Source organism: Momordica charantia, unplaced genomic scaffold (assembly GCF_013281855.1).
Source record: "Momordica charantia cultivar OHB3-1 unplaced genomic scaffold, Mcharantia_2.0 BLBB01000164.1, whole genome shotgun sequence".
Lineage (NCBI taxonomy): Eukaryota > Viridiplantae > Streptophyta > Magnoliopsida > Cucurbitales > Cucurbitaceae > Momordica > Momordica charantia.
Genome location: NW_028275320.1, coordinates 25,035 through 51,576, shown reverse-complemented (window position 1 = coordinate 51,576; position 26,542 = coordinate 25,035). Strand labels below are relative to the sequence as shown.

General features: G+C 34.3%; 1 protein-coding gene across 1 annotated transcript; it reads left to right on the top strand.

Annotated features, from left to right (window-relative positions):
* The first annotated feature begins 8,999 nt into the window (after positions 1-8,999).
* Positions 9,000-26,307, top strand: LOC148207249 (cathecol O-methyltransferase 1-like). Its single transcript, XM_088118471.1, has 5 exons — positions 9,000-9,493; positions 11,199-11,512; positions 11,614-11,687; positions 12,286-12,333; positions 25,950-26,307. Exons 1-5 carry the CDS (start codon positions 9,078-9,080, stop codon positions 26,244-26,246), a joined length of 1,149 nt encoding a protein of 382 aa, XP_087974597.1. The 5' UTR covers positions 9,000-9,077; the 3' UTR covers positions 26,247-26,307.
* The last annotated feature ends 235 nt before the right edge of the window (positions 26,308-26,542 follow it).

Genomic DNA, 26,542 nt, shown 5'->3' with positions numbered 1-26,542 from the left:
AAAAGACTCTAAGGAAAACTTTTATGGAGAACGGGTCCTAAGGAAGTGATTTCACCAAAGATCTAGAAAAGCAAACAAATTAAACATGCCAAGATTGAATATGCAATTAATCTATAAGTCAAGAAATTATGAATCATAAATATCTCTCCCGAGCAAAATTAATTCTCCCACTCATTAAGAAACCAATATCCCTATTTAGTTTGATTAACAAGCAAGCCTTAAGTCTTATTATTTTAACAACCTCTAGAGTAATTCTAAATCTCCCAATCTTAGAACTATCCCAGTCATGCATTCAAGTTCCAACCTAAACCACCTCTCCGGAACGTAAGATTCAGATTTAGCATCAATTAACTTGTGATCAAGAGATTAAAGACATTAAGCAAATAAATGCACAAATAGATTAAGTACAAATCAATCAAGACAGCTATTAATAAATCCGACTCATAAATTCAGCGGCTACATCAATCCCTAGGATGAGAAATTTAGGTGCTCATGTTCATGAAAATACAACAAAATCCCACTAAGAATTTCATAATAAATCTAGGAAAGATAAAGGGAAATGAGGGAAACTAAAGTCGTTGTGTCGAATGACCGTCCCTGACTCAATCTCCACGATTACAAGCCTTCCAAAATAGTCTCCTCACCCTCCTTGCGTGAACTCTCAAACAAATTCTCTCAAAACTTCAATTTCTCAATGTAAGGCTGTCCAAAGGTCCCTAAAACGACGTACTAATCTTTTATTTATGAAAGGACATCACTACAGCGCCATGGCGCCATTAGTGAGCGCCATGACGCTGTCCCAGAATTGTGACGAACGCACAAAGTTTGTAGCGCCATGGCGCTACAAGACAGCGTTGCGGTGCTGTCGTCATCGAAAAAGGCTCAAGCTTCGTCTACAGGCGCTGCTTCTTCGGAATTTTGCTCCAAAATTCTGACCTGCAGGCGCGATGGCATTGTATGATGGCACTGCGACGCTGATGTGCTGAAGTAAGCTCTCCGTTTTACTCTAGTTTTCCTCTCAATTGATCGTTTATGCTCCAATTCTTTCTAATGCCTCGATTCGGTAAAAACATTAGCTATGTACGTAAATAAGCCATAAATAATCGAAAATTACCAAATAATTCCCACCTAAATGTCATGAAATGTGGTTTATAAAGTACACTATCAAAATACCCCCAAAACTTAGCTTTTTGCTTGTCCTCAAGCAAACAAAACTAGTTAATAACCAAAGAATCCAAGCATAAAACTGATATCTAAATCGCGCTGAACATCTCATAACTCAACATATTGACTCCCCTTGCTATACCCTTTCAACTTTTCAATGTCCAAAAATACTGGTAAGTCAATCACGCATCATACGAGATCATTCTAGATGACAATCAAGAGATTAAACAGTGAAACATATAATATTTGGACATATATAAATTGGTAACATAATTCGAACCAACAGTTGTATCATTTATATGTGAACCTTTTATCCTAAAGATATTAATTTCTCATATTACTTTTTATTATGTATCCCTTCTTATGTGAAGAATTTCTGAGTATTTTCTAAGTGCCTAATGAATTTGAAATTAGTACTGGAGAACTAAAATGTTCAAGTTCAACAAATCTAAAACTGCAAAAAAACTCCCATAACTACCACCATTAAGCTTGACAAAGATGAAAAGGATAAATGTGTTTATTTTAAAGCTTTTGAGATATGATATAACCTTACTCATCTTATGCATATAGTTTATCTCTTTAAAGGGAGTAGTTATTTATGAAGTAAGTTTTATATAGAATTGCTTATAATACTTGCCTATTGATTTTTTCTTGCTAATTTTTTTTAGAAAACATCATGATAGAGGGAGCTTTTTAAAACTTGTGCTAAATGTCTTTTTATCCTTTATTAAGGAGGTGTTAAATTGCTTAAAAAACGGAGCTTTCATGTTTCTTATTTATTTTTCTTACTTATTCCTTTTTTATTGATCCCAACAGGGGAGCTAATAAGAAATATGAATGAATATGTGATAAATTAAAATTTGAATGAATTTCAAGTATGAACTTTGTGGTAATATGTTGGACTTACACTGCAAGAATCTCAAGATTTGGCGACGAAGAAATTTGTCGCTAAAGGTTAGAAAATCGTTGTCAAAAGGTTTTGACGACGACAAAAAGTCGTCGCCGTTGCCCCGTTGCGATAGATCTTTGGTGACAAATTCATTTTCGTCGCCTAAAGTCTATGGCAACGAAAATGATTTCGTCGCCAAAAGCGCCTATGGCGACGAAAAAAATTTCGTCTCCATAGACTTTTGGTGACGAAATTTGAAATTCGTCGCCATAGATAAACATATTTAACAATTTTCTCTGCGTCAATTTTTTTTTAATTCTTATTTTCTCCTCTTTTTTCTTCTTAAACTTTGTCACTAAATATTTCTTTAAAAACTTTAAATTAAACTTCATAAACATGCATTCAAAAATATCATATAAACTTTGATTTATATTAAACAACAAATAATTTTTATAATCGGTATAGTATAGAAAATCAAATACATAATAAAAGCTAAATTTCGACTAAAAGTAAATCTAAACCTAATATAAAAATCATCATCTTCTTGGCTTCATGAAATCTCCTCTAATTTCCAAAGTTTACGAGAAGAAAAATCAAAACAACCTGAAAAACAGAATTAAAGACATGAAAATTTAATACAAGAATCCATTAACCAATTATTTTATCTTCACAAAGTAAGAAAATAAGTTAGAGACATCAAACAAAGAGAATTAAAGACATGAAAACTTAAAAAATGTACAAGAAACGACATTAATTTGAAAACAAACATTTATTAAATTACAAAATGAATGACTAGTTTAAAAATAACATTAATTTGAATTTGAGTGTGTAACAACATAGAGAAAGAGAGGGAACAAGTTTTAGAATTTTACCGACGAAGAACAACGGACAGACACGACAAAGTGAAACAGTGACGATAGTATAGCGGTGGCATCCTATGATTTCAAGATATATACTGAAATTACTTGAAAAAAAAAAACAAAAAACAAGTATGGATTAATACCTCATAATAAGTAAAAGAAGAGTGGTGGTGAGGGATGAGAACAAAAGAGAGAGAGGATACATCCACGACCGACGGAGGGAGGGAGAGACAGTGCTGACAGTGGAAAGAGGGAACGGTGACGGTAGAGGCAGTGGAGAGAGGGAGAGGGAGTGGTAAAGGCAGAAGTATGGAATGGTGACGACTGAGGCGGTGGTCGTGAGGGAGGTAGAAGAAGTATTATGGAGAGGGAGGAAGAAAACAAGTAAAAATGAAAGAGAAATGAAAAGGGTTACGTTAAATCGTGATCTATGGCGACGAAAAAAAAATTCATTGTGCAAAACCCTTAATTTCGTCGCCTTAAGTTTCCCCAAAAAAATTGGACAGTAAAAATCGCTCCATTTCTCAAAACTTTTGGCGATGAAACCTTGAATTTGTTGTCAAAAGTATGTTATGGCGACGAATTCACGGTTTCGTCGCCAAAAGTTATGAATAAAAAATCTTAATTTAATCGAAACTTTTGGCGATGAACCCAAATTTTGTTGCCAAAAGTTCCCAAAAAAAAACACGGGCAGTAAAATTTCCGCCATTTCTCAAAACTTTTTGCGACGAAACCTTGAATCGTTGCCAAAAGTATCTTATGGAGACGAATTCAGGGTTTCGTCGCCAAAAGTTATGAATAAAAAATCTTAATTTAATCAGAACTTTTGGCGACGAACTCAATTTTTGTCACCAAAAGTTCCCCAAGAAAAAAATTGGCGGTAAAATTTCGGCCATTTCTCAAAACTTTTGGCGACGAAACCTTGAATTCATCACCATAGGGTACTTTTGGCGACGACTTTTGAATTTATCGCCAAAAGTTTGTCTAATTTAAAACTTTTTGGCGACGAATTTCAATTTCGTCACCATAGGGTACTTTTGGCGACGAAATTAATTTCGTCGCCAAAAGTACCCTATGGTGACGAAGCTGTAACTCATTGTCAAAAGTTTTGACTACGAATTTTGAAATTAGACACAACTTTTGGTGACGAATTAAAATGTTGTCACCATAGGGTACTTTTGGCGACGAAATTTAATTTTGGTCGTCAAAAGTGCCTCGCCAAAAAGAAAATTTCTTGTAATGTTAATGTTATTATTACTTAATGTCTATACATTTTTTCATTAGTAGTTTGTCAAAAAGCGAGAGATTGTTGGATTTTTAACCCTTAATTTTAGATTAATTAATTTTTTTTATGATAACAAACCTAATTTTTTTCTATTGACAATTTAATTTTAGTGTTTTGAGGTGTCCATAGTGTAATATTCGATATAACCATTCCAACCTCTCTTGAATCAATTATCAGAGATCTAACAAATAAGTTATGATCGAAACAAGTTCAAAAGAAATATATTCGTAGCAGATGAGGTGACGATTAAATAATCTCAATGGATCAATTAGAAAACCACAAGTGATTAATGTGCTATTAGGAAAAAAAAGAGAAAATAAAAAGAAATGAAATGAAAAATAAATGGTGAAAAAAAAGTCAAATCATTTAATGAGGGGTGACATGACGATTTAAAAAAATAATAAATAAATAAAAACAAAAATGATAAAATGAGTACACTACACATTGGAGAGAAGTATTATGTATATATTTTATTATTTATTGATTTCTTTTAAAAATTAAATCTCCACCTTTAATTTTCTTTTACAAAAATACAATGACCTAAATTATTTTTTATTTCAAATTTTTTCCTTCCAATTTAAATAACTATTCCCCCAAAATCAAACAACTTTTTTTCTCAACAATAATTTCCTCTTCATTTTCTCTTCAATCTCTTCCATAGTTAATCTCTATCCAAATTTCAATTTTTGTTATAATTTGGTGAGGGAGTTCTATTTTGAAGATACTGTGCTTCCAATTTTATTTTTTCTAGTCATTTGAAGACTTTATTTTGTAAGAGTTTGTAAGCTTGTTGTTTCAATTCCAAATCTTATAAAAGTTGTTCTTGAGCTCGAAAAAGAGCGTTGTAACCGTTTAATCTTGAACCGTGGAAGGATCAAGTTTATTCTTGCTCCTGGAAAAATAACATTGTTCCAGTTGACTCTAAACCATGGAAAGAATCAGGTTCTTGAATCCAATATCCAAGAGGCGCTTGAGGGGTGGAGTAGGCGATTTTTGCTGAACCATTATAAATTTTTTGTGTCATTTTTTCTTAAACCCTTTTCTATTTAATTTTTGAAATTAATTTTTCCTTATCATAAATTGCATAAAATTTGTTCTTGGCAATATTTACATTAGAATTAATTAGGGTGCTTGACATGTATTTCTACTTTATTAATTAATTTGTATTAAAATTATTTATTGGTAAAAGAAGTATACTTATTTATTTAAATTAGGTCTACTGGAATGTGTGTGATGATGCCTTCACTCACATGTACTTTGTCCTTAAAAAAAAAAAAAAAAAAGTTCCTCGTGGGAGGAGCAATTATGGGAAGACAGTGAACTGTGCAGTGTTATTCTTTTTCTCTCTCTTTTTCCTAATTTACAAAAACGCACAATAAAAGCGAGTGAATATGTTTATTTATATATATATTTATATTATTTACGACTGAAAAGTAAGATATATATTTTATTTGTTTTATGGGTGAGTGGTCAAGTTTACAGGCTCACAACTCCATTTGTTAAATTTAATACCTAAGTTTTAGAAAATGACCGAGATATTGTAATAATGACTAAATGACTTTTTTTTCTTTTAATACTAAAAAAATGTTAAGACAAATATACTTTTGTAATCAATTAAGTATATATGCATAATTTTAGGGATTTAAGATTTTTACAAATAGCAAAAACAATCGACGTAATAATAGGGATTCAACTTTATTTAATAAAAAGTAAATGAAATTAAAAAATTATCATCAATCTTAGAATTTGACAATAGATTTAAAAAAAATTGATAAGACTGTATATTTTGAAATTTATTCCTTTAAACTAGAAGATTTACAAATAAAAAATAAATGAAATTAAAATAATGAAGGTATATTTTGAAATTTATTCCTTTAAACTAGAAGATTTACAAATAAAAAATAAATGAAATTAAAATAATTATCTTAAATCTAATTTAAAATTGCTAATTAGAATGTGATAGTAGATTTTTGAAAAATGATAAGACTATAGGTATATTTTGAAATTTACCCCTTTAAAATAGAAGATTTATAAATAAGAAGTAAATATAAATAAGGAAAATTAACATTACCTTTATTGGTTTTTTTTAAATAGAAAAAAAAAACAAGGTTTTGGACAGTACCCTGCCTCCAACAATCCAACCCCTAGAACTTCCACCACTGCCCAACTTTGCCTCCATCTTCATTTGCAGAACCTCCGTCGTCCAACAATCCAACATTCACCGACACCCCAACCCTCAGCCACCCTCCATCCACGTCGGATGCTGTCAAACGATGTCACCCCATCAACATCGAACGCTGAATGTCGGCCCTTACTACTTCACATCGCTGCTCTCCCTCTTGTCGCCACGTCGTCTGCCCCTCGTTCCTTCACGTCGAACGCAATCGCCCCCGCATCGCCCATCCCACCGCCACTTCACCCAACCTGCAGCCGCACCGCCGCTGCACCGCCGCCCCTCGTTCCTTCACGCTGATCGCAGTCGCCCAGAATGCAACGTTTACTTGATCTGTCCAAACCAGATTCGACCCTCTCACCACAGACTAAAACCGGTCATCGTTGCCCATTACTCCGACTGTTTGAGGGAGGTAAAATCTTTGTTCTGATTTGTCTATAAAACTTAATTTAAAAAGATATTTTTTATCTTCCTAAATTTCAGGTGTATTTTTAAAAATATATAAATGTGGGACCTACCATTAGTGTTGTTAATAACCAAATTTCAGGAGTATATGTATTTATCTCTAACAAATATATTATATTTAAGTAAATTAAAAACCAAATAAAATCTATAGATAGTTAAAATTAGAGGAGGAATAACTCGATTAAAAGGCTGGAATTACAAGGTGTCAAAGAGAAACGAGCACAATCAACTTAGACAGTGAAGAAGAGGTATAGATGCAACAATTTATATATGACTTGTTTGTTTTTTAAAAAATCATCTCATAGATGTTTTATCTTTATATGTACAGATTGAATCATCAAAGACTCAGGGAGAGACTCCAATGTGAAGGAGACCAGCAAAAAGAGGGGTGAGGGAGACTTAATCGAAGGTAAAACAAAACAGACTAAACTTGACCCTAAAAAGAATTTGGGTTGTAAGGAATCTACAAACTCAATGTATGTTTGTGTTGAATAGTAATATTTAAAAATTATATTTACTAAGCTAATTCTACTTTTATGTTTCAGGGAAAATAAAAGTGTCTCAAAATAGTTGAGGAAGAGCTAGGTAATTATTGAGATATACATGTACTAGCAGTAGTCAATAGATCTATTGACTTTCTTATTTTGTTCATGAATTGATATATATATCTGTTGACTTTCATGTTTTATTAAAATTATTAGTACATACATATATATAGACGTTTTAATTATTAGGATATACATGTACTACTTTTATATTTATGATATTTTAGTTGTACGACAGTAAATAGATGTATTCAGTTATTACTTTTTGGTTGTTTCTTGAATTGATATATACATCTATTAATTTTCATGTTTTCGTTAATGGTTGAATAATTAGTATATACATATATAGACGTTTTAATTTGGATGATTGAGCTGCATGGTGATATGTATGTGAATTGTATTCTAATTTTGGTTTTCATCAACTGGTATATACATTTACTGACCTTATGATTTTGATAATAAGTATGATACAAAATCTGATGAAAATAATCAAATGGTGAGATGGGAATCGTGGAACATTGGTAATCGTTTAAATTAACTGAATTTCCTAGTAAAATAATTAAAATAATTAGGATAAAATCCCTTGAAAGTAGGGAACAAAATTTGAATTGAACGAAGTTTGTTGAATTGTTAAAATACTTGTAAATTCTAAAAAACATAGTGAGGGCATTGTGGGGAAAAACTAAAAATGTAACATTCCAAATATATCTTTTAACCATTTTTTTAAAATTATAAACAAATAGACATTTTCTTTAACTGTGTGTCCAAATTTAGTCACTTACTTAAATTTTCCAAAAAAGAACGGTGACTTCGAATTCGCATATTCATATATGGTACTAAAAAAAAGAAAAGTTTACATGACCATCATTCCTTATCTGTTCAAATTTATTAATCTAACTAATAACTTAATAGTAACTCATTTTTCCCAGTAACAAGTTATTTTACGGAATCACTTGATTAAACAATAAATAAATAAAATTTGTAATTGAGAATTCTCTAAAAAATACATTGATTGGGACCACTTGGTTAAGGATATGCGTAGTAGGAAAGTCACAAGAGAATAAAAGAACTATAATTTACTATTTTTTCTCACTAAAGCTTTTTTTTCTTTCTTTTTTTGTTTTTGTTTTTAGATTTCTTCTCTCCCTAGAGTTAAGATAAGCATGTTGTTGGAATTGATTGAGAAATTAGATAGAAAACAATTGTTGCATCGTTGTTGAACCACTGCCTTGAAAGCAATTTCGACACGACCACAGTGCTAAATCGTACGTTGGTTGCTCTCCAAAGTTAACACAACTCCGAACTCAAGCGTGCCCTGATCGAAATCGGATGAAATCGAAGAACACGCTAAAAAATTTCATCAAAAATTCATAATCTTCACCATGCATTGAAAAACTTGATTTAGTTTTAAAAAAGAAAAAGAAGAAAATGTTTTAACTTTATTAATTAAAAATTAATTAATTAATTAAAACGTTAATAATTAATTCAATAATGTTCAAATAATTAATAATAAAAAAAGATAAAGGTAAAATGGTTATTTTTGGGTGGAAACAAACCCCACCTTGATTGGATAGGCAACCAACCAAGGTAAAAGAACACCATCTTAAACAACAACTCACAAAAAAAGATTCCATTCCCAAATCTCATCTCTTCCTCAACTTTAACCACACAAAAAAAAAAAAAAAGTGTTGCACAAATGGAACCAAAAGCCATCACTTCCTCCTCCGCCGACGACCAAGAAGACCAACACTTTGCTTACGCAGCCCATTTGGTTACCCTATCAGTTTTTCCCTTCACTCTCCAAGCGGCTTTTGAGCTCGGCGTCTTCGAGATCCTGGCCAAGGCCGGCCCCGGGGCCGAGCTCGCTGCGGCGGAGATAGCGGCGAAGATAACGGCGACGAACCCGAATGCCGCGTCGATGGTGGATCGGATACTGAGGCTTCTGGCCACGCACTCGGTGGTCGTATGCTCCACGGCGGAGGATGAAGGTGGGAATGTGAAGAGACTCTATAGCCTTACGCCGGTTTCTAAGTACTTCGTTGGTAATGAAGATGGTGTGTCGTTGGGCCCTGCTATGGAGTTGATTCAAGATAAAGTGCTTCTTGATAGCTGGTTTGCATCTTCCCATTCTTTCTACTGACTTGAATTCTTAGACTGATTTGGATGTTTTTTTGGACAACTATGTCCTTTTGGTTAGATTTGTCCACAGAAAAGTTGGAATTTCTGTAACCTACCGGTAAAAGATTAAATTTTCAGTCTTAAGATATGTATAAAAAGTTAAATTTATTATAATCTATTAGCTTAATTAAATTTTTGGGTAAATAGAACGGTTTGATAACAATTTTTTTTTTATGTCTTTAGTTTTTGGATTGATTAGTGATTTAATAGAATTTATGTATCAAATAGTATTTCGAGTGCTATATCAATGTATCCAAATATATTAATAAACAATAACGGATGCATCCATTTTTTAACAAATTTATTTAACATTATATTTTGTATAGAAGTGCTAAATTGAGAATTTTTATACATGAAAGATAAAATTGAGAATCCTAAAAACATTAAGGAAAGAATTGAGAATTTTCTGAAAGGTTAGGGAACATTGACATAGTTAATCTAATATTAATGATCAAATTTGATAATCATTTTGATTTCAAAATTAATGTTATAGAAGTGAAATTAAAATTTTAGAGAGGACTAGGAGAATAAATTTTTTTAGGGAGAAAATTATTTTACGAGGAAAGAAATTATTTTGAAAAATTAAATCTATTTCTAACCACTATTTATTTTATTATTTTTTTAGTATTTGAGTGTGATAAAGAATTTAAAATAGTTTTTTAAAAACAGACCACAAAAATGTTTATCCAACAATATATTTTTTTAAATTAAAAATTAAAAAATAAAAACGAAATGCGCTTAATATTTTTTCAATCAAATTATTAATAGAAGTTTCTCTTGATTTGGAAAGGAAAAATCAATTATCACTATGTCTAATGTATTGCTAGGATTTTAATAAATTCATCGGTTTTTCCAAACTCCATATTTAGGAGAAATATTTCACTCCATCATTTCTTTGAATGAATTTAATTGATTTCCATTTAGGGCAAAGAAATAAAACTAAAGAAAATTCCAATAACTTATATAGCCAACATGAACATTTTTTTATTTTTTATTTTTTATTTATAGATAAGCATGAATATAATTAAGGGTACGTTTCATATATCTTTTAATTTCTACAAATTTCTTTATGAGTAATTAATTACTAGGTAAACTATACTAGCATGAGCAACAAATCAACACTTAACACATGTTTCTTCCTTAAAAGGTTCGAGGTTCAAAATTACTAGTAGTTAACCTACCACCACTTAATAACTATAACAAATTCACAATAAATTAGTAATTATTTCAAAGGTGTTTGTAAATTTTTTTTTAATTATAACAAACAAACTCTAAATTAGTAATTTTACAAAATGCATTTTTTTTTCAAAAGTCATTAAATAGTTAGACATTAGTCTCTTCATAGATTTCAATCAACACTATCATATTTGTGACATTATAAAAAAAAAAAAATCTAACGTCGTGTCTAATGTTTTTACCATTTCTTAATAATAAATGAATTCTTACCTAAATTTAAAAATTAAAAACAAGTTTTTAAAAATTATCTTTACTAGGGTTCAAAATTTGGCTTAGATTTTACAAAATATTCGAAAATGTACCTAACAAAATAAATAGACCCATGAATAGAAGTAGTGTTTTTAATAGAAAATAAAAAACAAAATGATAATTAAAAGTTTAAAATAAAAATCAAAACGTGCAGGAGACAGCTGAAGAATGCAGTTATTGAAGGAGGAGTTCCTTTCAATAGGGCTCATGGTGGAGCACATGCCTTTGAATACCCTTGCCTGGATCCAAGATTTAGCAAAGTTTTCAATACTGCAATGATCAATCACACCACCATGGGCATCAACAAGATTGTTGAGTTCTACAAAGGCTTTGAAAATCTCAAGCAATTAGTTGATGTTGGTGGAGGCCTAGGGGTCACCCTTCAAGTCATCACTTCTAAATACCGTTCAATCAAAGGCATCAACTTCGACTTACCTCGCGTCATTCGTGATGCCCCGACCTATCCCGGTACATAGTTTTAGAAATTGTTAGTTCTAATTTGGTCTTCACAGCCTTTTCAAAAGTTTCGTTATTGTTCTCATGTGTTGATATATATTAATGGTTATAAGATGTCTTTGTTATGAGTAGAAGTGTCAAAAATCAAATCAAGCAGTTGGTTCGGTTAGTTCGATTTTCACTGCATGTCAGTTGTCTGTTTTAACCTAACCGAACTAACTCTTCATCCCAAAACTCATATTTGGGACTAAAACCCGAAACCATTAACTAAATTGAAAGACAGGTTAACCAAAAATTGAACTAGTTTGGTTCAGTTTGGTTTCCTTCTCTGGAAAACTGAACTGATTCAATCTTCTCATTTTTCCTCCAAATCTAAATCGATTTAGTCTTTTTTATTTTTATTATTATTTTTTAGTACAAACATGTGAGGGTAGGGATTAAAACTCACTATCTTTTGGTCAAATATATATACCTTAACTCGTTGCTATATTCAAGTTGGCTGATTTACACCCCTAGTCATTAACGAAGAGTAATAGAAATCCAAACCCGCAAGTTATGTTGTAGATGTGGTAAATGAGATTTATCATACGTCATTTTCTTCTTCTTTTTTTTTTAGCCATATATTTAGTAAGGATTTAATGTTTATGATGGAAAAGAAGAAAGGGTATGTTGGGTAAATCATGTTTTGAATGGGTAAATTTCAAAGTTGAATTTTGTTAAATCTAAGGGTGAGTTGTAAAGCAAGAATTTAAGAGAGATTTTTGACAATTATGTTGCAGGCGTAGAATGACATGTTTGAGAGCGTTCCAAAGGGAGATGCTATTTTCATGAAGGTTGGTTTTTCTTTATATTTCTTTGTTATCATTTATGTTTTTTTTATGTCTTAATTTTAGTTTTTCATAAACATATTTGTCTGAAAATTTTAATTTATCATGTAATGTTTGAGATGTTCTTAAAATTGTAAAGAATTATTTGAGAAAAAAAGATATTTATTGTTTTTGGAATTTGATTCAATCAGAAAGAATGAATCTAATATCTTATAAAATTTGAGTTACTTCTATGTTGTTAAATAATTGTATTAAAGGGAAAAGAAAAAACTTTATAAAAGAAAGAGATCTAGTTCCTCTGGTAACGTTATTGTAATTTACTATTTCTCATTTTTTTTGAAAAATAGACAGGTTTGTTAATCCATCTCATTTCTCGTTTCTAAATTTAGAAACAGTAGTTTTTCGTTCTTCCCCTTTTGTCTTTTGTTTTTAATTTGTGTCTAGGGATGATTAAAGGTTAAATATTATATATTGTGACGTGAACTTTGGTTTGGTGGCACATGCATGACTTATTAGTTGAGTTCACTTCCTAGGTTGAAACCCGATTATACACGAAACATTTTTTTAATATTTTTTATTTTTTAAATTTAAAATATTTTTAAATTTTATTCTTTAAACCAAGCTATTATATTTTTTTAAACAATAATTTTTTTTAAAATTAAAAATATTTTGAAATTTTATTATGTATTTAAAGCTAATAATTTATACTTTTATATAAAAAAAATTATATCTTAAATTATATTTTATTTAATGAATTATTATTTTATTTTAACTAAAAATAAAAATAAGTCAACCTGAATCCACAATATATCACGAGATCATGGGTTCAAATCCCCATCCCAACAAGAAATAGGAAATAGTACAAAATAGTTACAAAAATAGGAATATATCACGAGTCTAGTAATCAAACATATATTTTTTTCTATTTCTTTTTCTCAGTAACAAGAAACAAAAATGGTTACCAAAATTATTCCTTTTTCTAATTCTAAAAAAATTAGAAACAACAAACAAGAAATAGTAAACGAGAAATAGAAAACAGTAGACAAGGACGTTACCAGACGAACTCTACAAAGATTATTTCGTTCTCATTTTAACTAAATAAATAAATGAGGAAAGTTTTTTTTTTTTTTTAAATTCCTATTCTCAAACTCACACACTTCAAACCGGTAAAAGTTATTTATTTATTTTATTATTATTAATTATTAATTATTTTTTAGAGGAATCAAATTTATTGAGAACTAGCTAGAAAGAATCATGATGGTTACAGAGGTCCCTCTTGGACTCCACAACAATCCAAATCTGAACAAGCTTTACAGATTGGTTCACCAAGCGGAATCAATTACATTAGCAAGGTTCAAAATCAAAAGTGGATGTCTAAGATTATTTTCAAAATCAGAGACTTCCAGCTGGAAACATTCGCTCTTATCGACTCTGGAGCCGATCAGAATGTCATCCAAGAAGGATTAGTTCCTTCTAAATATTTCGAAAAAACAAAAGAAGTTCTTAGCGGAGCCGGTGGAAATCCGTTGAACATCAAATATAAATTATCAAAGGTCCATATCTGCAAAGACGACGTGTGCCTTATCAACACCTTCATCCTGGTAAAAAACCTCAATGAAGGAGTCATATTAGGTACCCCCTTCTTAACTCAATTATATCCTTTTTCAGTCACTGATAAAGGAATAGTATCTAAGAAGTTCAACAAAGAGATTATCTTCGAATTCAGTCAGCCGGTAATTCCAAGATACATTTCATCAATTGAAGAAGATATCAGTTTTTATGTCAATAGTATCGCAAAGAAGGAAAAGCAGATTGAATTCCTTCAAGACGATATAAAGACCTGCAAAGTGGCGATACAAATTGACACGCCATCTGTTCAGCAAAGAATTCAGAACTTCCAAAGAAAGCTTGAAAAGGAAGTTTGTTCAAATATCCCAAATGCCTTCTGGGATAGGAAGAAGCATATGGTTAATCTACCGTATGTTGATGGATTCAAAGAGGCCGAAATCCCTACCAAAGCTCGGCCCATTCAAATGAGCAAAGATCTGGTCAAGACATGTACTGACGAGATAACAGATCTTCTCAAGAAGGGACTAATCAGTTCTTCCAAAAGCCCTTGGTCTTGTTCGGCTTTCTACGTAAACAATCAGGCCGAGAAAGAACGAGGAATTCTTAGGCTCGTAATAAATTACAAGGCCCTCAACAAAGTCCTCAAATAGATTAGGTATCCTATACCTAATCGTCAGGATTTACTAAAAAGGATCACTTCTGCAAAAGTGTTCTCAAAGTTCGATTTAAAATCTGGGTTTTGGCAAATCCAGATTCATCCAAGTGACCGTTACAAGACGGCCTTCAATGTTCCATTCGGACAATATCAATGGAACGTCATGCCATTCGGATTGAAGAATGCTCCTTCCGAATTTCAGAAGATTATGAACGACATCTTCAGCAAATACCAAGAATTCACAGTAGTCTACATTGATGATATTCTGGTATTCTCAAATACTGTAGATCAGCATTTCAAGCATCTTCAGTTATTTCTCAACATTATCAGGACAAATGGTCTTGTGGTTTCTCAGCCGAAGATCAAGCTGTTCCAAACAAAGGTGAGATTCCTTGGTTATGATATTAATCAAGGAATTATCAAGCCAATCCAAAGGTCTCTGGAATTTGTGGATAAATTTCCAGATATCATACAAGACAAAACAAAACTACAGCGATTTTGGGTTGTGTAAATTACATTGGAGACTTTATTAAAGATCTCCGTACAATCTGTCGACCACTATATGACAGATTAAAGAAGAATCTAAAGCCTTGGACTGTAGAGCATACACGCGCAGTCCAATCCATCAAATCACTGGCGAAAAGAATCTCATGCTTATCCCTAGTAGATGAACAGTCTCGACTAATATTAGACACCGATGCGTCAGAGATTGGTTACGGCGGTGTTCTCAAACAGGAAATTAACGGAAAAATCACAATAATCTGTTATCATTCAGGCATCTGGAATAGCGCACAGAAAAACTATTCCATGGTGAAGAAAGAAATATTGGCAATACTGCTTTGCATTCAAAAGTTCCAAAGAGATCTTATCAACAAAGATTTCACCATACGAACGGATTAAAAAGCAAGTAAATACATCTTTGAAAAAGATGTAAAGAATCTTGTCTCAAAGCTAATCTTTGCAAGATGGCAGGCCATACTGTCTTGCTTTGATTTCCAAATCGTGCCTATAAAAGGAAGCGAGAATTGCCCTGCTGATTACCTTTCAAGAGAACATCTCTTGAAAACCCCCAAATCAGCTCTGACCTCTCTTCCTCCAGATGGAACCTCCTCTCGGCCGGAGACGGCCAAGCACCCAGTGGCCTCCGCCCCAAAACAATCAGCGACATCCGTCGCCAAGAAATGAATCAACCATTTCTCCTCAAACAGTAGCATCCTCCTCGAGAGCTGCTATCTCAAAGGGCAAAAGGCCCATTACTCAATCATCTGTACCATCTCCGATGAGTGCAGAAAATTATGCCATGGATATCCAGTTTGAAACTGTATCCAGACGCCAGCAAGGTTCCGCACAAAGAGCCTTGACTATCCAAACAGGCCCTCCTAGCCTTCCCACTCCGTCAAGCACGTTGTCACGCCCTTTTGGTAATACAACGAGAAACAGGCGCTCTGCTATGGCAGCCGCCACTTCAAAACCAACGGTTCCGAGGAATCCTTCCTCGTTTTCTCAAATCGTCAGGCCAAAGATTTTCCAGCCAAGGCCTCCAATCACTGGTTATTTCACCAAAACTACCCTAGTGGACTCAACTATTGAACCAGAGTTCGACGGACCCTCAATCCAAGAAGTCTGTAAACAAATATTTTCTCATGGCTTTAACTTCCTACCAGAGGATCTTCTAAAAACTCGCACCTATTATGAGTTTATTCTGGTAGATTCAAAGTCTGCAGAAATTACTCATATTCCAGATAGAAATGATCCTTCCAGGACTATTTATTCAAAACTCAGGATCTTCCGCATCCTTACCCCTTCCTCCTGGAAACAGGGTATGTTTGTAGGGAAGAAACTGACGGCGACCTTTCAGCCTCAAACATACAACTATCGCGACTACATGAAAGCGTGGTATGTTGTCTTCTGGTTGCAAGGTTACAACCATTCTTGGTTCGTGACTTTTTGTAAGCAAGATTACAAATCGCACTTTCCGATTTGGTTTCAAAGTTGGTGGACATACTTTGGACTCTCCGAGGAAATTTTTCCGGTAGTAGTTCAGAGATCGTACCATCTGTTCCAACAAAGTATCTATTCGTCCCCCCTCTCTAAGACGTTTAGATTTGCTTTGTATTTTCAAATACCATGGATCTTTTGCTAGAATTTCCAGCTAGGACCCAGTGGCAACTTCAAAGCATTGAGCAAGGCTTTACGCATCAAATGGTGGGAAAAATTGGACTATTCCTACCTAGAATCTGATAAGATGAAGAACTGGTTGAAAACCAACGTTCATCTCCAAGACATGACAAGGCAAGAAGACGAGAGTTTCCTTCTAGCCAAGAATGCTGTCATGAGCTCGCTAGCTGGAGCCGGATCTGAAGCCGACTTCAACTCAGTTCTCAATACGGTCGCAGTTCAGATCTCTGACCTAGACGACGCCCAGACGGATGTTGACTCTTCCGCTTCTGTCAACAATGATGTCGAAAACGACGAAGAGGACTTTGATCCCTTTGAAGGATACGACATCAACGACCCATATCTAGACTCACAGCCCAGCTGAAGCTGGATATCTCAAGCGTTTAATTTTTAATTTATTATGTAAATTAATTTGTTTGAATTTCGTTTTAAATTTCTGGATAAGATCATTGTATTCCGATCTTATCATCACTATCCCAGTCTGTTTTTGTGAAGGACTTGCAGAAGGAATTAAGATGCAGTAGATGGCAAGCTTCTGATGTGGAATAACCAACCACGAGGCAGCGCAGGTAGCGTATAGGATTGACTCAGTTGAGAGGATTCCATATCTCATAAGGCAACCCTGGTAGAAGATCGTTGGTGTTCCTTGGGCAGTATAGGCGGGAAGCCGAGAGTAAGACCCTGGATGGAACGTCCTAATTGAAAACCAGAGAAGCCTTTACGATTGATATACAGAATCCGCAATCCTCGCTAAATCAGAAGAAGCCGGGTGACTTCATCAAAATTCCTTAGCAAGCATCCAGTCCAAAAACAGTCATATCAGCTTTTATTTTCTGACTTTTCCTTTTTTTTTTGTCAGTTTGTAATTATTTTCCGCGTTACTTTATTTCTTTTCCTACTTTTTCAAAGATAAGATGTCTCCTGTGGGCCACGCTTATCTTTACTTTTATAAAGTAGATGCCAAAGAGATAAGATGCCAGTCAAAGACTTGTCTTGTCGGTCATATCTTATCTCTTTAGTTGTATCAAATCATGTTGAGACAAGTGTCAAGACAATAGTGTTTACCGACCTTGCATCTGAAGATATGCTTGGACGGCTGCTCATAATTGCAACTGGCTGCAATTATTGGTTTCTTACTATTGTCTTGACACTTGTCTCAACATGATTTGATACAACTAAAGAGATAAGATATGACCGACAAGACAAGTCTTTGACTGGCATCTTATCTCTTTGGCATCTACTTTATAAAAGTAAAGATAAGCGTGGCCCACAGGAGACATCTTATCTTTGAAAAAGTAGGAAAAGAAATAAAGTAACGCGGAAAATAATTACAAACTGACAAAAAAAAAAGGAAAAGTCAGAAAATAAAAGCTGATATGACTGTTTTTGGACTGGATGCTTGCTAAGGAATTTTGATGAAGTCACCCGGCTTCTTCTGATTTAGCGAGGATTGCGGATTTTGTATATCAATCGTAAAGGCTTCTCTGGTTTTCAATTAGGACGTTCCATCCAGGGTCTTACTCTCGGCTTCCCGCCTATACTGCCCAAGGAACACCAACGATCTTCTACCAGGGTTGCCTTATGAGATATGGAATCCTCTCAACTGAGTCAATCCTATACGCTACCTGCGCTGCCTCGTGGTTGGTTATTCCACATCAGAAGCTTGCCATCTATTGCATCTTAATTCCTTCTGCAAGTCCTTCACAAAAACAGACTGGGATAGTGATGATAAGATCGGAATACAATGATCTTATCCAGAAATTTAAAACGAAATTCAAACAAATTAATTTACATAATAAATTAAAAATTAAACGCTTGAGATATCCAGCTTCAGCTGGGCTGTGAGTCTAGATATGGGTCGTTGATGTCGTATCCTTCAAAGGGATCAAAGTCCTCTTCGTCGTTTTCGACATCATTGTTGACAGAGGCGGAAGAGTCAACATCCGTCTGAGCGTCGTCTAGGTCAGAGATCTGAATTGCGACCGTATTGAGAACTGAGTTGAAGTCGGCTTCAGATCCGGCTCCAGCTAGCGAGCTCATGACAGCATTCTTGGCTAGAAGGAAACTCTCGTCTTCTTGCCTTGTCATGTCTTGGAGATGAACGTTGGTTTTCAACCAGTTCTTCATCTTATCAGATTCTAGGTAGGAATAGTCAAAATTTTCCCACCACTTGATGCGTAAAGCCTTGTTCAACGCTTTGAAGTTGCCACTGGGTCCTAGCTGGAAATTCCAGCAAAAGATCCATGGTATTTGAAAATACAAAGCAAATCTAAACGTCTTAGAGTGGGGGGACGAATAGATACTTTGTTGGAACAGATGGTACGATCTCTGAACTTCTACCGGAAAAATTTCCTCGGAGAGTCCAAAGTATGTCTACCAACTTTGAAACCAAATCGGAAAGTGCGATTTGTAGGCTTGCTTACAAAAAGTAACGAACCAAGAATGGTTGTAACCTTGCAACCAGAAGACAACATACCACGCTTTCATGTAGTCGCGGTAGTTGTATGTTTGAGGCTGAAAGGTCGCCGTCAGTTTCTTCCCTACAAACATACCCTATTTCCAGGACGAAGGGGTAAGGATGCGGAAGATCCTGAGTTTTGAATAAATGGTCCTGGAAGGATCATTTCTGTCTGGAATATGAGTAATTTCTGCAGACTTTGAATCTACCAGAATAACCTCATAATAGGTGCGAGTTTTTAGAAGATCCTCTGGCAGGAAGTTAAAGCCATGAGGAAATATTTGTTTACAGACTTCTTGGACTGAGGGTCCGTCAAACTCTGGTTCAATGGTTGAGTCCACCAGGGTAGTTTTGGTGAAATAACCAGTGATTGGAGGCCTTGGCTGGAAAACCTTTGGCTTGACGATTTGAGAAAACGAGGAAGGATTCCTCGGAACCGTTGGTTTTGAAGTGGCGGCTGCCATAGCAGGGCGCCTGTTTCTCGTTGTATTACCGAAGGGGTGTGACAACGTGCTTGACGAAGTGGGAAGGCTAGGAGGGCCTGTTTGGATAGTCAAGGCTCTTTGTGCGGAACCTTGCTGGCGTCTGGATACAGTTTCAAATTGGATATCCATGGCATAATTTTCTGCATTCATCGGAGATGGTACAGATGATTGAGTAATGGGCCTTTTGCCCTTTGAGATAGCAGCTCTCGAGGAGGATGCTACTGTTTGAGGAGAAATGGTTGATTCATTTCTCGGCGACGGATGTCGCTGATTGTTTTGCGGCGGAGGCCACTGGGTGCTTGGCCGTCTCCGGCCGAGAGGAGGTTCCATCTGGAGGAAGAGAGGTCAGAGCTGATTTGGGGGTTTTCAAGAGATGTTCTCTTGAAAGGTAATCAGCAAGGCAATTCTCGCTTCCTTTTATAGGCACGATTTGGAAATCAAAGCAAGACAGTATGGCCTGCCATCTTGCAAAGATTAGCTTTGAGACAAGATTCTTTACATCTTTTTCAAAGATGTATTTACTTGCTTTTTAATCCGTTCGTATGGTGAAATCTTTGTTGATAAGATCTCTTTGGAACTTTTGAATGCAAAGCAGTATTGCCAATATTTCTTTCTTCACCATGGAATAGTTTTTCTGTGCGCTATTCCAGATGCCTGAATGATAACAGATTATTGTGATTTTTCCGTTAATTTCCTGTTTGAGAACACCGCCGTAACCAATCTCTGACGCATCGGTGTCTAATATTAGTCGAGACTGTTCATCTACTAGGGATAAGCATGAGATTCTTTTCGCCAGTGATTTGATGGATTGGACTGCGCGTGTATGCTCTACAGTCCAAGGCTTTAGATTCTTCTTTAATCTGTCATATAGTGGTCGACAGATTGTACGGAGATCTTTAATAAAGTCTCCAATGTAATTTACACAACCCAAAAATCGCTGTAGTTTTGTTTTGTCTTGTATGATATCTGGAAATTTATCCACAAATTCCAGAGACCTTTGGATTGGCTTGATAATTCCTTGATTAATATCATAACCAAGGAATCTCACCTTTGTTTGGAACAGCTTGATCTTCGGCTGAGAAACCACAAGACCATTTGTCCTGATAATGTTGAGAAATAACTGAAGATGCTTGAAATGCTGATCTACAGTATTTGAGAATACCAGAATATCATCAATGTAGACTACTGTGAATTCTTGGTATTTGCTGAAGATGTCGTTCATAATCTTCTGAAATTCGGAAGGAGCATTCTTCAATCCGAATGGCATGACGTTCCATTGATATTGTCCGAATGGAACATTGAAGGCCGTCTTGTAACGGTCACTTGGATGAATCTGGATTTGCCAAAACCCAGATTTTAAATCGAACTTTGAGAACACTTTTGCAGAAGTGATCCTTTTTAGTAAATCCTGACGATTAGGTATAGGATACCTAATCTATTTGAGGACTTTGTTGAGGGCCTTGTAATTTATTACGAGCCTAAGAATTCCTCGTTCTTTCTCGGCCTGATTGTTTACGTAGAAAGCCGAACAAGACCAAGGGCTTTTGGAAGAACTGATTAGTCCCTTCTTGAGAAGATCTGTTATCTCGTCAGTACATGTCTTGACCAGATCTTTGCTCATTTGAATGGGCCGAGCTTTGGTAGGGATTTCGGCCTCTTTGAATCCATCAACATACGGTAGATTAACCATATGCTTCTTCCTATCCCAGAAGGCATTTGGGATATTTGAACAAACTTCCTTTTCAAGCTTTCTTTGGAAGTTCTGAATTCTTTGCTGAACAGATGGCGTGTCAATTTGTATCGCCACTTTGCAGGTCTTTATATCGTCTTGAAGGAATTCAATCTGCTTTTCCTTCTTTGCGATACTATTGACATAAAAACTGATATCTTCTTCAATTGATGAAATGTATCTTGGAATTACCGGCTGACTGAATTCGAAGATAATCTCTTTGTTGAACTTCTTAGATACTATTCCTTTATCAGTGACTGAAAAAGGATATAATTGAGTTAAGAAGGGGGTACCTAATATGACTCCTTCATTGAGGTTTTTTACCAGGATGAAGGTGTTGATAAGGCACACGTCGTCTTTGCAGATATGGACCTTTGATAATTTATATTTGATGTTCAACGGATTTCCACCGGCTCCGCTAAGAACTTCTTTTGTTTTTTCGAAATATTTAGAAGGAACTAATCCTTCTTGGTGTATTTACATCTTTTTCAAAGGTGTATTTACTTGCTTTTGAATCCGTTCGTATGGTGAAATCTTTGTTGATAAGATCTCCTTGGAACTTTTGAATGCAAAGCACTATTGCCAATATTTCTTTCTTCACCGTGGAATAGTTTTTCTGTGCGCTATTCCAGATGCCTGAATGATAACGGATTATTGTGATTTTTCCGTTAATTTCCTGTTTGAGAACACTGCCGTAACCAATCTCTGACGCGTCGATGTCTACTATTAGTCGAGACTGTTCATCTACTAGGGATAAACATGGGATGTTTTTCGCCAGTGATTTGATGGATTGGACTGCGCGTGTATGCTCTACAGTCCAAGGCTTTGGATTCTTCTTTAATCTGTCATATAGTGGTCGACATATTGTACGGAGATCTTTAATAAAGTCTGCAATGTAATTTACACAACCCAAAAATCGTTGTAGTTGTCTTTTGTATTGTATGATATCTGGAAATTTATCCACAAATTCCAGAGACCGTTGGATTGGCTTGATAATTCCTTGATTAATATCATAATCGAGGAATCTCACCTTTGTTTGGAACAACTTGATCTTCGGCTGAGAAACCACAAGACCCATTTGTCCTGATAATGTTGAGAAATAACTGAAGATGCTTGAAATGCTGATCTACAGTATTTGAGAATACCAGAATATCATCAATGTAGACTAGTGTGAATTCTTGGTATTTGCTGAAGATGTCGTTCATAATCTTCTGAAATTTAGAAGGAGCATTCTTCAATCCGAATGACATGACGTTCCATTGATATTGTCCAAATGGAACATTGAAGGCCGTCTTGTAACGGGAACTTGGATGAATCTGGATTTGCCAAAACCCAAATTTTAAATCGAACTTTGAGAACACTTTTGCAGAAGTGATCCTTTTTAGTAAATCCTGACGATTAGGTATAAGATACCTAATCCATTTGAGGACTTTGTTGAGGGGCTTGTAATTTACTACGAGCCTAGGAATTCCTCATTCTTTCTCGGCCTGATTGTTTACGTAGAAAGCCGAACAAGACCAAGGGCTTTTGGAAGGACTGATTAGTCCCTTCTTGAGAAGATCTGTTATCTCGTCAGTACATGTCTTGACCAGATCTTTGCTCATTTGAATGGGCCGAGCTTTGGTAGGGATTTCGGCCTCTTTGTATCCATCAACATACGGTAGATTAACCATATGCTTCTTCCTATCCCAGAAGGCATTTGAGATATTTGAACAAACTTCCTTTTCAAGCTTTCTTTGGAAGTTCTGAATTCTTTGCTGAACAGATGGCGTGTCAATTTGTATCGCCACTTTGCAGGTCTTTATATCGTCTTGAAGGAATTCAATCTGCTTTTCCTTCTTTGCGATACTATTGACATAAAGACTGATATCTTCTTCAATTTATGAAATGTATCTTGGAGTTACCGGCTGACTGAATTCGAAGATAGTCTCTTTGTTGAACTTCTTAGATACTATTCTTTTATCAGTGACTGAAAAAAGATATAATTGAGTTAAGAAGGGGTACCTAATATGACTCCTTCATTGAGGTTTTTTACCAGGATGAAGGTGTTGATAAGGCACACGTCGTCTTTGCAGATGTGGACCTTTGATAATTTATATTTGATGTTCAATGGATTTCTACCGACACCGCTAAGAACTTTTTTTTGTTTTTTCGAAATATTTAGAAGGAACTAATCCTTCTTGGATGACGTTCTGATCGGCTCCAGAGTCGATAAGATCGAATGTTTCCAGCTGGAAGTCTCTGATCTTGAAAATAATCTTAGACATCCACTTTTGATTTTGAACCTTGCTAACGTAATTGATTCCGCTTGGTGAACCAATCTGTAAAGCTTGTTTAGATTTTGAGGAAGTCTCTTCTTCCGTGGATTTTGACTCTTGGAATTTTCTGAAGGTGAATTCAAGAGTAGAGAGTCGTTGCTTATTACTAGCAACTTCCCTTTTGAGATTCTTCACTTCAGTGTGGAGATCTTCAATTTTGATCGGCTTCTTAGCTTCTCCTTTGACCCTTTTTTGAATATCGTGAAAAAAGTATTCTATTAGGTCGTATTCTGGTTTCTTTTGAAGAGCTTCTGCTTCAAGGCTTTCCCGAAGTTTAACAAGACACATTCTTTTGGAGCCTTCAACTATTCCAACAAAGTATCTATTCGTCCCCCCTCTCTAATTGATCAATTACCCGATGAAGGCTCTAAAAGAATGTGTCTTGTTAAACTTCGGGAAAGCCTTGAAGCAGAAGCTCTTCAAAAGAAACCAGAATACGACCTAATAGAATACTTTTTTCACGATATTCAAAAAAGGGTCAAAGGAGAAGCTAAGAAGCCGATCAAAATTGAAGATCTCCACACTGAAGTGAAGAATCTCAAAAGGGAAGTTGCTAGTAATAAGCAACGACTCTCTACTCTTGAATTCACCTTTAGAAAATTCCAAGATTCAGAATCCACGGAAGGAGAGACTTCCTCAAAATCTGAACAAGCTTCCAGTCCAAAAACAGTCATATCAGCTTTTATTTTCTGACTTTTCTTTATTTTGTCAGTTTGTAATTATTTTCCGCTTTACTTTATTTCTTTTCCTACTTTTTCAAAGATAAGATGCCTCCTGTCGGCCACGCTTATGTTTACTTTTATAAAGTAGATTCCAAAGAGATAAGATGCCAGTCAAGGACTTGTCTTGTTGGCCATACCTTATCTCTTTAGTTGTATCAAATCATGTTGAGACAAGAGTCAAGAAAATAGTAAGAAACCAATAATTGCAGCCAGTTGAAATTATCGGCTATCTTCTATAAAGAGCACTTGCGCTCGACCAGTAATGGAACATTTTTTTAATATTTTTTTTTAAATTTAAAATATTTTTAAATTTTATTCTTTAAACCAAGCTATTATATTTTTTTAAACAATAATTTTTTTAAAATTAAAAATATTTTGAAATTTTATTATGTATTTATAGCTAATAATTTATACTTTTATATAAAAAAAATTATATCCTAAATTATATTTTATTTAATGAATTATTATTTTATTTTAACTAAAAATAAAAATAAGTCAACCTGAATTCACAATATATCACGAGATCATGGGTTCAAATCCCCATCCCAACAAGAAATAGGAAATAGTACAAAAATAGTTACAAAAATAGGAATATATCACGAGTCTAGTAATCAAACATATATTTTTTTCTATTTTTTTTCTCAGTAACAAGAAACAAAAATGGTTACCAAAATTATTCCTTTTTCTAGTTCTAAAAAAATTAGAAACAACAAACAAGAAATAGTAAACGAGAAATAGAAAACAGTAGACAAGGACGTTACCAGACGAACTCTACAAAGATTATTTCGTTCTCATTTTAACTAAATAAATAAATGAGGGAAGTTTTTTTTTTCTTTTTAAATTCCTATTCTCAAACTCACAAACTCCATACCGGTAAAAGTTATTTATTTATTTTATTATTATTAATTATTATTATTTTTTTAGAGGAATCGAATTTATTGAGAACTAGCTAGAAAGAATCATGATGGTTACAGAGGTCCCTCTTAGACTCCACAACAATCCAAATGCGATCAGAAAACCATAAAAGTTAATACTATCATTTCATTAGTTTTCTTTGAAATTTTTGTGGTCTGCTCTAAGCATTATTGTAGTTAAACTAATAATGTACTTTCATGATTGGATTTAAGTATTTATGTTACTAGATAGGAAGGCTTTGCAATATTTGACTGAGCACAATTCTTGATATTCCATTTACTATAGAAATTGACAGGGAATTGTAGGTTGGATGCGAAAATTGTCATGCATTAAATAATAACACAGTTTTGAAATAAAAGATGAACTAGGTTTATGAATTATGTTCAACAAACTGTACGAGCTGTAAGGTACATTAGCCAACGTTTCATGATTACTTTTCCACGCAAATCGTTTGCCTGTAACTATTCAATATCCTTACGAAAAAATTAATCACATCGGAGCATTTCCGCATTTGAATCCATTTTGAATTTGATAAATTATGTATTGATTCACCCATATTAATATTACTTTTTTTTCCTTGAAAATTGTTATAGTGGATACTTCATGATTGGAGTGATAAACATTGCGTGAAGTTGTTGAAGGATTGCCATGTTGCGATTCCAGATGAGGGGAAGGTAATTGTAGTGGATGCAGTGGTTCCAATGGTGATTGAGACTACGAGTACGATGAAATTCGTTACGCAAGGCGATGTGCTTATGATGACTCAAAGTCCAGGGGGAAAAGAGCGAACTCGAGATGAATTTAAAGCCCTCGCAACCAAAGCTAGGTTTAAACACATCAACTTTGAATGTTTTGTATATAATCTATGGGTTATGGAGTTCATCAAATGAAACTATCATTTTTTTCCCTTTTCAAAATAAAAAATGAAAAGAAAAAATACATTTTTGGTCATTGACGTTTGAGGTAGGTGTTTACTTCGTTCCTGAAGTTTCAAAATAAACACTTATGGGTCCTGAGATTTGAGGTAGGTATCTAATTGGTCCTTGAAGTTTCAAAATGAACACTTTTGGTCCTTAAGTAAGTGTCAACTTGGTCCTTTAAGTTTTAAAATGAACATTTTTTGTCCCTGAAGTTTGAGAAATAGTTCTAAATTGTCTATGATTTTTTTTACTGTTAATTAACTAAT

Bases quoted from the DNA above. Each gene is read 5' to 3' on its own strand.
- LOC148207249 (XM_088118471.1), top strand. From the start codon at position 9,078: ATGGAACCAAAAGCCATCACTTCCTCCTCCGCCGACGACCAAGAAGAC. The intron at 11,513-11,613 runs GTACATAGTTTT...AATGGTTATAAG, and splicing joins TGATGCCCCGACCTATCCCG to ATGTCTTTGTTATGAGTAGA. The intron at 12,334-25,949 runs GTTGGTTTTTCT...AAATTGTTATAG, and splicing joins GAGATGCTATTTTCATGAAG to TGGATACTTCATGATTGGAG.